The 12,348-nt window shown below is 34.2% G+C and overlaps 1 protein-coding gene across 1 annotated transcript in view; it reads left to right on the forward strand.

Annotated features, from left to right (window-relative positions):
• Positions 1-2,065: 2,065 nt before the first annotated feature.
• The window catches only part of LOC141405816 (antigen 5 like allergen Cul n 1-like), a 39,639-nt gene continuing 29,356 nt past the window's right edge, over positions 2,066-12,348 (forward strand). The window contains exon 1 of the mRNA XM_073990550.1: positions 2,066-2,447. Coding sequence (XP_073846651.1) covers positions 2,304-2,447 — 144 coding nt within the window. The 5' untranslated portion in view covers positions 2,066-2,303. The remainder of the gene's footprint in view (positions 2,448-12,348) is intronic.

The following is a 12,348-nucleotide window of genomic DNA, read 5'->3' on the forward strand; positions in this document are numbered from 1 at the left end:
CTACTAATTGACGACCTTTCCTCTCCTATATGTAGAGACATGTTCTTCCCTTAGACTCTGCTCTCTTAGTTAAAAACTTCTTCTCTTCTATATGAAAATGGCTCTGACAGGGGTGAGCCGAGAGACGAATTGATATCTACAAATTTATAGCTAAATTCACGTCTGGCATCATGGCAAATATGGTATGATACAGTTATACAAATTTTTGGTAATGTGGCTTTTTGCTTTCTTCATCGAGCGTTGCCGACAGTTTTTGATCGGAAATCGTCAAAAAAATCTTCAATAATATTTGGAAAATCGTAAAAAATCGTCAACATAGTCCAAAACTAGGTTAGGTTGCCGCTTAATGTGAATTTTTCGATGGTTATAATGGCAATGGGACTGACTACAAAAGATATACAACGCAAATCTATCTTAATCTCATTAAAATACACGCAAAAAACTTTCCTATTGTTATCGATTATGCAATAATGCAGCCAGTTAAATACACTGCCACTTTTGAACGACAGTTTTTTTCAAATATCGCCAACTATGCTTGTTGGAAATCGGAAAAATGGTCATTCAAATCTGATAGATTAACTGTCCTCTTAAAGAGGGCAGAAAACTGGGCTCCTACACTTTTCACAACGAGATAGACAATTTGTATCCCTTAACAATACTAAACGAACATTTTTAACCGATATAATTCGAATGTAAGGAAAAATGCTCAAACTACCAGTATTCCAAATATGTACCTTATTGAAGTTTGCATCCGCCAATGCAAAATTAATGTGTTTGATAGAAGTTTGCATTACTTTTATGTTCAACAATCATGAACAACACTCTTTTACTCTGTACATTTAGTCTTTAAGTTATCATTAAACAACAAAGATCTCAAACATACCTAAATATAGCCAATCTGGCTGGAAATTGCTAAAAACATTAAACAATCTCATAAAATCGAGATTGCAACATTATTTTCCTCAAATTCTTTCGTTGAATTTTGGTTAAAATATAATTATTCTGTTTTATTTCATGTAATTTTGGCATATGTGAAAAATCGTAATTTCAGGGCATAAAATCAAATCAAAGTCAAATCGTCATTTTCCCATTTTGGGCCAAAAAATCGTCAAAATGACGATATATCGTCAAATCTGGCAACACTAATTGTACTCATTCATGTGCAGTATGTGAGGGTCGTCAGCTTTTGGGAGATTTGCTTTCTTTTCCTTTGTTTTAAAGGCAATAGGCTTTTTTTGAAAAGTGTGTCACCAACACGTCGCATATTATTAATAATAATGCCCAAGCGATGCTACTTTTGCCTACATAAGCTGCTCAAAACAAAAGATACTACACGGCTAACAAACATCCCACTCTAAAACGAATGGAACCGAAAATTTTTCAAAAATACAAGTTAAAATAGTACAAGTAAAGCCCCTTATTTTATTTGACCCACAGTAGTGCAACTCATTCATTTTCTATTAATTTATTCTTCTCCAATTAATAAATTTATTAGTTTCAGTTTGTCAACATTTACCGTGAAAAAAAAATTAATAAAAATATTTTCAAAAAAATAAAATCTTGTTTATGCATTTCCGAACATTTTATACCCCCAACAACACTATTGCATAATTTTGTTATGTTTTATATTTGCTAATTAAAAACATCTTAAACTGTGTCATTCATGTTGGCAACTCACACGACTTCCCATCGATACAACGAGAAACATAAAAGTCTCGTGGAAAGAATTTCTAGTTTCGCTAGAAAGAAATATCTCCCACAAATAAATCGAAAACACAAGCAATTAACACATGTGAATACCAAATTGAATATTGAATAGAAGAGAAAACAATAAAAAATAAGACTATAATAAAACCCATGTTTTAAAGAATTACTAAAAAGCTTGTTCTAAATTTTCAAAACGCTTACGAAACAACAACAGCAATACAAACTAACAGAAGCTAAAAGACACTCAAATATGCAAATATAAGAAAGGAAGAATTAGCAAAAACAAAAAACAGAAAACAACGACAACTTAACAAGTGATTAGAAGTCTAGCCGTTTATATTTCAACACCATTCACATCATTTTAAGTTCACGGCTCAACGTGAAACATTGTCCAAACCGCAGTCCGGCATTCGGCGACTTCCTAAATAAATAGACTAGCCATTAGAGGCCCGCGAGTTTCTTTGATTTGGTGAAGTTTTGATATTAAAATATAAGTGTTAAATAAAAAATAAAAATTCAAAAATATTTTTTTTAATTTATACAACACAAAATATTAAAACAACGATATTTCTAAAAAAATAATTGTTCCATTTGAAATGATTATGTGTGGAAAAATGTTGTTATCATTTGTACTATTGTCCTTGCAATTATCATTTGGTTGGTGTCAACTTTCCTGGTGTGATCCGCAGCTATGTGATGGTCGCACCGATGTGCGGCATATTGCATGTGGAAATTATGGCGTAAGTCAATGTTATTATGTTAAATTTGACGATTTACATCATATTAAGTAAAAAAACATCAGTATCCAATACAGACACTTCGAACGCGAACAGATTAAATAAAAACACAAATTCTCTTCTTGTTATAAAACGAAAAACACAATTTTGGTTAGTATATGTAGGTTTGTTGGAAATTATCGGGACCTTTATCTGGGGAAGTGCTGCTAACTTGCAAAAAACAGATATCGTTGTAAACAATAATACAAAGCACGAGAACATGATCCTTGAACTGGCATTCCTTTGATTTCAGTTGTATTTTTGGAAACAAAGTCACCCTGAAAGAAAATTGTCTCACGATTACAAAAAATCGGAGATATTTGAGAAAGGTAAATTTGTCCCCCCGATTTGTTTAGGGAAATGAAAATAAGAACGATCAAAGAAACAACCTCATTAAGAAGTTTTCTTTGGCACCCACATATTACCCAAACAACAGTGTTTGCAGACAAAACAAACTACTCCACTGTGTCGCTGATTTTTAAGAAAGATAAAACTAAATTGTTGTTTTCATTATAAGAGCAATGACGTTCCTAATTTGGATTGCTGTTACATTTTGTATACCCTCCACCATAATATGGAGGATATAATTAAATTTGTCATTCCGTTTGTAGCACATCGAAATACACATCGGATACCCTATAAAGTATATATTTTCTTGATCAGGGTAAACATCTAAGTCGATATAACCATGTCCGTCTGTCCGTCTGTTGAAATCAAGATACAGTTCGCAATTTTTAAGAGAGAGCTTTGTAATTTAGTTTTGTAAGCTTATATTACTCATAGGATGTTTTGTATTACAAATGGGCTATATCGGTCCACATTTTGATATAGCCCCCCATAAAACGTTACCACCCGATTTTCGGTATTTTGAAGGTTTTAGCTTCATTATCACAGCGAAATGGCTGAAATTTGATACTAAGTCTTCGTTGGGGGTTTAAAACTTTTCCCCAGAATTTTGTAAGTATAGGCCCACGCCTTCATATAGACCCCATAGAACGATACCTCCAGATTTTCAGTATTTTAAAGGTTGTTGCCTCAATATTCCACTGAAATGACTGGAATTTAGTCTTCATTTGGGGTATAAAACTTTGCATATGAAATTTGTCGATATACGTCCACACCTTCATATAGCCCCCATAGAACGCTACCTCTCACTTTTCGGTATTTTGAAGGTTGTTGCCTCAATATTCAGCCAACATGGCTGAAATTTGGTATTTAGTCTCTATTTGGGGTATAAAACTTTCCATATGAAATTTGTCGCTATAGGTCCACGCCTTCATACAGTCCCCATAGAACGGTACCTCCCGATGTTCGGTATTTTGAAGATTGTGGCCTCAATATTCGTCAGAAATGGCTGAAATTTGGTATTCATTTGGAGTATAAAACTTTCCATATGAAATTTTTCGGTATAGGTTCACGCCTTCATATAGCCCCCACAGAACGGTATCTCCCAGTTTACGGTGTTTTGAAGGTTTTTGCCTCAATATTCCACCGAAATGGCTGAAATTTGGTATTTAGTCTTCGTTGGGGGTAAAGAACTTTCTACCTGAAATTTGTAGGTATAGGTTTAAGCCTTCATATTGCCCCCATAGAACTGTACCTCCCGATGTTCGGTATTTTAAAGGTTGTGGCTTCAATATTCCACCGAAATGGCTGAAATCTGGTATTTAGTCTTCCTTGGTAGTATAAAACTTTTCCCTCGAAATTGGTCCGTACAGGTCCACGCCTTCATATAGCGCCCATAGAACGGTACCTCCCAAATTTCGGTATTTTGAAAGTTAGCCACATTGTTTTACCGAAATTGCTGGAATTTGGTATTTAGTCTTCTTCATAAACGAACTCGTGGTGGAGGGTATAACAAGTTCGGCCGGGCCGAACTTAACGCCGTTCTTACTTGTTTTTTTTTTCAAAATAGTTTGGCTTAATCCCATTTTCTTGTCTGTGCACGGTTATTTAGGTTATAAGGTGGTTACAAAGAAAACTTCTCAATGAGTTTGTTTCATTGGCCACTTTTACATTTCGAGCGGACGATTGAAGTTGGGACGCTGTTGAAAGATAACTTCGGTGGATCATATACGCAAACAACAAACTAGGGCACTGATGAGGACTCGTAACGAGGTCTTAAACTATAGTCGCCCTACAAGGGCTAATTATTGGCGAACAATGACAAATTGTTTTCACTAATAAATTAACCGTTTAAAAAAATATTAAACTACGAAAAAAATTCACTTAATTTTTAATTAATTTCTCGTTAGAGACGAGCTTACTGACCAATATGCTTTTTTGAAAAAGGAAAGCCGACGATACGAACCCACACAACCACCACTGTGTGACATGACATGTTTCGCCATTGGTTTAGGAAGGCTCCTCAGACACATCGATTGTGGGGCGGCTTTGCTATCATCTAACTTTTTTCCTATTTCAAATGCAATTTGTTTTTTTACAAAGTTGAATTTTTTGTTCAAATCTTTGTATGGCTTTCATGACAAACGTTATCGTAGCCTTTGAAAGTTATGAGTTTGGTTCTGAACACTAACACGACGTGACAACACTTTTTTCCATGTGTTTTTTCAAGGACGTGGGTTCGAACCCCAGCCTGGCTCAAGCTGATTTTATTTTTATTTGAAGGTCATTTTTTATTAATTTTTAATTCATTTTTCCAGCTGAAAATAAAATATGGCCAACTTATTTTTCCAAAAGATAACTAAAAAACGGTCAAGTGGGACCCATAAGTCAACATTGACACAAGATAATATGAAATGAACGAAACGAAAGACTTAAGATACAAACCTTATGTGTTAACATTGTAGAGCCTTCATTGTAGGATGGTGACGGTTTGTTGTAATCATACCAATATAGGAAGAAGCGGGGGCCAAGTCCGGTGAATACGATATATAAATATATATCGTATAAAATATATAAATACTAGCAAAATGCCCGCTACTTCGCAAGCGGAAAAGGAATAATATACAAATAAACAATATTTAATATGGAGAACACTGAACATTTTGATGTACTAATACTAGAGCTGGCAAACCATCGATGGAAATATCGATATTATCGATACTTAATTTTTTACGCCAATATCGACGAATAGTTTTTTATATCGATACTATCGGCCATTTTGACATCACTAAAGAAAAGCCATAGAAGCAATAGCCAGAAGTTTTTACACCCTCAGCCTTTAAGCTGAAAACACATCCAACGTTTGAGTAAAGTTTTGCGTTGGGCGTTGACAAAAAAACAAGAACAACAGGGCGACGCCGGCTCCAAAGTCCGGCGTTGATGTGTTTGCCGGCATATATTTCAAATGAATTTGAATTTTTCGGCATCATGCCCAACAGTGTAAAAACGGCCAAAACGACACAAAACTTTACCCAAACGTTGTATGTGTTTTCAGCTTTAGGCTGACGAGGCGACGTCCGTCCGTCTGTCAGACTGTCTGGCTGGTGATCACGATAACTCTCGAATGGATCGATCGATTCGAACCAAATTTTGCATTTGGTAATATTTTGCCCAAACTTAGTTTAAGTTCGAATATGAGCCACGACCGGTCCAATTCTTCGAGTACCTACCCCACAAAAGTTCAAAATTTGTCTGTAAAATGATGTGAACGATAACTATCGAAGAGATGAATCGATTTGTTTCAAACTTTGCACATCGTATTATTCCTTCCAGATATACATCGACTTCGAATATGAATTATCACGGTTTACTCCTTCGGAAATTTTCGAAATTTCTTGCACCGATCAACGCGGGATCCGACGAGAAAACCCCCATTTCTTGCGGCAAGTGTTCATGCAATATCAAATGTTAGTTGGTGGAATAAATACCCAATGATGCCTTTATCTTGCGGTACATAACATGGTGATCTTGCACTATACGTTCACGCACGACCTAGTTTTTTCTGGCACTACGACAGTTTTTAGACGACCCTCAGGAACTTCGTTTTTTTATTTTTGCGAATGTGGGCCACGATTGAATTCATTAAACCAGTTTTTCATAGTGCTATAGGATGGTTCTTTATTGACATACAAAGATTTAATTTGATCGATGCACTCCTTCCGCGATTATCCACGTCTAAAGTTGTGAAAAATTATCGGACGAAAATGTTCACAAGAAAATTCCATGTCAAACTCTCCTGACTACGCTCAGACTAAAAATTGTAACACTTTCCAAAAAATTGTCAAATGACGACTGGCGACACTGCATGTTCTTAGGCCCGCAAACTTTTCTAATTCGCCTCGTATTTCACTGACATGCGAAATGTAAACAAAACACATTTGTCGGCAATTTTAGATTCTAAATAAATAGCAGTAAGAAATGTACGATAGTATCGATTTTATCGATATTTTGAAACGGAAATATCGAAAAAATCGAATGGGGCCGATATCGATAGTTTGCCAGCTCTAACTAATACCTATTTGAATTGATATTTAATTTCTTTCAAGTACTGCTCGTACACGTTTTGTTCGAATTTCAAAAAAAAGAACTGTACACTTCAATAGCGGCCTACATTTTAAATTCCAGTCCATGTTTTATTAGAACGATGTGGGTATTTTGAAAATTTTATCCACATTTTCCAACCGAATTTTGGAATTTGTGATACGTTTTAGAATAGGGTTTCGAAAATCATTTTATATCGAAAACTGTGAGAAATTATGAGGAACAATTAAACTGTAGATGTCTTTATACTGTCTCCGTGCGACTGAAATTTTACGCTTACTATCACGAGGGTTATGATTGATAAAATTGCAAAAACAATGATTTTTATTTGTAGAAAATTATATTTCTTTACCATACGGTCCTACATGAATGCATAAATGTCAAAAGAATTAAGTAAATTTGCCAAGAAAGAACGTGGGGTAACCTATTGAAGAAATTCATTATTTTCGGGGAAATTTTCGCCCTTAATTATCTATTTTTTCTCGTAATTTCCGATATGTCTTGACATAACAAAATTTTCGAAACCCTATTCTTATACTTCAATACATTTTATGCCAAATATAAAACAGAACTTGCGATTTTTGCGACATAGAAACCAAAAATGACTTTACGTTACCTTAGCCGTTTGCAACATTTATTTTCATATAAGACCTAGAACATTGTTGCAGAAGGACCGCTATTAGCTATTTCCGTCCAAAATTCGAGAATAAATTGCCATACATATTTTTTTTAGTATTTCTGATGTTCGTCCGACATTTTATTCATGCAAAATGTTTTATCAAATTATCATTATTTTTACATTATTCTAGAGCAGAGCCACTCTAAAAGAAGAAAACAAAAAATTGGTGGTATTTTGCTTTAAAAATCCTTAAATACCTCAAATATATAGTGCTTCTAGGTATATGAATACGAACTTTGCCACCCACACAGGCGCCATCTATACCTAAATGATGGAGTAAATTAAAAATTTGTTTTGTTATTTTTAAATCTTTCTTCGATATAGTAATCCCCATTAATTATATTATATTTTAATATAAAATATGGAATTAATAACGATTTTATTCATTTTTGAAGTTTGTACGAATATGAACTTTGCATACTGTATATCCAAACCGCGATTTAGAATTTTTCGTATACATTAGTACGAATTTGCAAAACTTCTTTTCTATCTCCACTCTAAACGTCAACTGCTATACTAATACCGAATTTCAAAATTTCATCTCTACCCCTTTACACAATAACAGTTTGGACCAAATTCTGTGCCATTTAGTAATTTTCGTACACTTATTGCATGTATATCCAAACCACATCCATATCTCAACCCTACACACCAACAGCCGCTATAATACAAAATTTCCGAATTCCACTATCTCCAACAGTAATTGCGAATTTGAGGATTCCACCTCTATCCGTCCACCCAAATCAAAATTTTACCAAATTTGGTATCATTTATTAATTTTCGTACCCATAAGTACGAATTTCCAAAGCTACCTCAATGCAACACTCCATAAGTAATCTTAATTATAAATTTCACGATTCCAGCTCTATCTGTACACCCAAATCCAAAATGTACCAAACTTAGTACCATTTAATACTTTCCGTACCCATAAGTACGAATTTCGAAAGCTACCTCAATCCTACACTCCATAAGTAATCATAATTCGAAATTTTGAGGATTCTACCTCTATCCGTCCTCCTAAATTTAATTGTACCATATTTAGTACCATTTAGTACTTTCCGAATTTCCAAGACTAAGTCAATCCAACAGTAATCATAATTCCAAATTTCAGGATCCCATCTCTATTCGTTCCCCCAAATCCAAAGTGTACCAAATTTAGTACTTTTCGTACCCATAAGTATGAATTTCCAAAACTACATCAATCCTACACTCCATCAGTAATTTTAATTCCAAATTTCAGGAATCCAACTCTATCCGTTCACCCAAATATATGTAAATTGTACCAAATTTAGTACATATTGTACTTTCCGTACCCATAAGTATGAACTTCCAAACTACATCAATCCTACACTCCATCAGTAACCTTAATTCGAAATTTCAGGATTCCAACTCTATCCGTTCAACTAAATTTAAATTGTACCAAATTTAGTATTTTCCGTACCCATAAGTACGAATTTCCAAGACTAACTACACTCCAAAAGTAATTAAATTCCAAATTTCAGGATTCCAGCTCTATCCGTTCACCCAAATCCAAATTGTACCAAATTTAGTACATTTAGTACTTTCCGTACCCATAAGTACGAATTTCCAAAACTTCCTCAATCCTACACTCCAACAGTAACCTTAATTCGGAATTTCAGGATTCCAACTCTATCCGTTCACCCAAATATAAATTGTACCAAATTTAGTACATTTAGTACTTTCCGTACCCATAAGTATGAATTTCCAAAACTACCTCAATCAAACACTCCATCAGTAATCTTAATTCCAAATTTCAGGATTCCAACTCTATCCGTTCACCCAAATATAAATTGTACCAAATTTAGTACATTTTGTACTTTCCGTACCCATCAGTAATCCTTATTCCAAATTTCAGGATTCCAACTCTATCCGTTCACCCAAATATAAGTTGTACCAAATTTAGTACATTTTGTACTTTCCGTACCCATAAGTATGAATTTCCAAAACTACCTCAATCCTACACTCCATCAGTAATCCTTATTCCAAATTGTACCAAATTTAGTACATTTTTTACTTTCCGTACCCATAAGTATGAATTTCCAAAACTACCTCAATCCTACACTCCATCAGTAACCTTAATTTCAGGGTTCCAACTCTATCCGTTCAACTAAATTTAAATTGTACCAAATTTAGTACCATTTAGTACTTTCCGTACCCATAAGTACGAATTTCCAAGACTAACTCAATCCTACGCTCCAAAAGTAATTAAATTCCAAATTTCAGGATTCCAGCTCTATCCGTTCACCCAAATATAATTTGTACCAAATTTAGTACCGTTTACTACTTTTCGTACCCATAAGTAAGCATTTCCAAAACTACCTAAATCCTTCACTCCATCAGTAATATTAATTCCAAATTTCAGGTTTCCATGTCTATCTAAATCCAAATGTACCAAATTTGGTACCATTTAGTACTTTTCGTACACATAAGTATGAATTTCCAAAACTACCCCCATATCTCAATCGTACACTTCAACGGTAATCTAAATTCTAAATTTCAGGTTTTTAGCACTATCCTTTCACCCAAATCCAAATTGTACCAAATTTAGTACCATTTAGTACTACTCGTACACATAAGTACGAACTTCCAAAATCATTTCCTTATATCAACACCACTTCCCAACCTTGACTCCCATACCAAATATGAAGATTGTAGCTATATCCGCTCAAAATATACAATTGGTACCAAATTTAGTAACTTTTCGTACACTTATAGGTCGAATTTCCAAAAACCCTTTGATACATCTTTCTAACTCTCCATCAGTTATCCTCATTCCAAATTTCAGAATTCTAGATCTTCCCGTTTGCCTAATACAAAGGGTACCATATTTAGTACCTTTTAGTACTTTTCATACCCTTCTAGGTCGAATTTCCAAAAACCCAGCCTTATCTCACCCCTACACACCGACAGCAACCCACAGTCAACAGCATTCTAGCTTCAGCGGTTTCGTCTGGGCGATGATATGTCAGTCACTCAGTCACTCACTCACTAAGCTCTTTTATATATATATAGATAGAGTTGGGTAATCTAGTTCCTAGTTCCTTGTACTAGTTCCATAACGTATGAGTAACATCATGAAATATAACGTGTGATATTAAGTATACGCAGTTTGTTCAAAGAAAATAGGTGGACCATTGGAACTGCGAAATGAACGAGACAGTTCCATGTAGTTCCTTTGGCACAACTCTATATATAGATATATCGATGTGGATGACATTGAAACCAAATGTGGAACAAAATTGTATGCATTTTGCGCAAATTAGTTTTATACATAGGTTTTTTAATGCTAAGATGAGAAAAATATAATGCGGACAAAGTGATTTGGATAATTACGCGATTTACACGTTATTTAAAATGCACATAAATTGCAATAGTTTCTTTTAACTCTATTTCCGTTAAAGAAGCCTAATGATTTATCCCAACAGCCCGATAATTTTTTTCAATGTCAATTTACATAGATAAAATAATAATAATAATAATAGTAATAATAATAATAATAATAATAATAATAATAATAATAATAATAATAATAATAATAATAATAATAATAATAATAATAATAATAATAATAATAATAATAATAATAATAATAATAATAATAATAATAATAATAATAATAATAACAATAATAATAATAATAATAATAATACTAACAATAATAATAAGAATAATTATAATAATCCGCCCATTTTTCTTGGGAGTTTCGAGAAAAATAAAAGAAATACTGCTATAGATTTTTTCCTACAACCAAAAATTTGCTCCCGAACCAATTTATACTGGGGAATTATTTCTTAACCTATGTACACAAAAATCGTTAATGTAGCGCGAAAAAAATTTAAATTTTTTGAAAATGGAATATGAAAGATTTGGCAACATTTCCCATATACACTTTCATACGGGCAAAATGTGCTTCATCGAAATAATGGTTTTAAACCCCAAGCATGTTTGGACGAAATCCGTTTCAGACAATTTGGAGTTGATTTAGCCATTTCTGTACATCTGGCTGGCTGGAGCGTACGATAACTCTGGAACGGATACACCGATTACGTCCAAAATTTGGCTTTTGTAATATTATGTCCAAACCTAATTTAAATTCAAAGATGGGTTATATCGGTCCACTCCTTCCGGTATCTCCCCCACAAAAGTTCGAAAATGTTCAGAAAATCTGTGCTCACGATAACCCTTGAAGGGAGTAACCGATTTGGTTCATACTTTGCACATCGTGAGATTTCTACCAGACTTAGATGAGGTTCCAATATGGACTCAATTGGTCAACCATCGGGTACCTCACATAATGTCGGCAAAGTTCAGTTTAGTACCCGCTCTCCAATCGCTTTTTATTTTTGTTGTAACAACTTGTATTCACTGCCCCCATTACGATGGTACAAGTTATTTCAGGGGCAAGTCCATACTTCGTAAAGAAAATGGCCCAATAGCTGTAAAAATCCGCTATGGCACAATGTGTGGTGGATAGAGTGCACAATATCTCTCGAAAGGGTAAAGCGAATTGGTCCAAAATTTGGCAGTCGTAATATCTTGCGCAAACTAAAATCAAGTTCTAAGATGGGCTGTATCGGTCCACTCCTTTTGGGTACTTCCCCCACAAAAGTACAAAACTTTTCATTAAAGTAGTGCGCACGATAACTCTCGAAGGCAGTAACCGATTTGATTCATACTTTGCACATGGTGATATTTCTACGAAACATAGATCCGGTTAGA

The sequence above is a fragment of the Musca autumnalis genome, unplaced genomic scaffold (assembly GCF_047663935.1).
Source record: "Musca autumnalis isolate F117 unplaced genomic scaffold, ASM4766393v1 scaffold_5, whole genome shotgun sequence".
In the NCBI taxonomy this organism is placed as follows: domain Eukaryota; kingdom Metazoa; phylum Arthropoda; class Insecta; order Diptera; family Muscidae; genus Musca; species Musca autumnalis.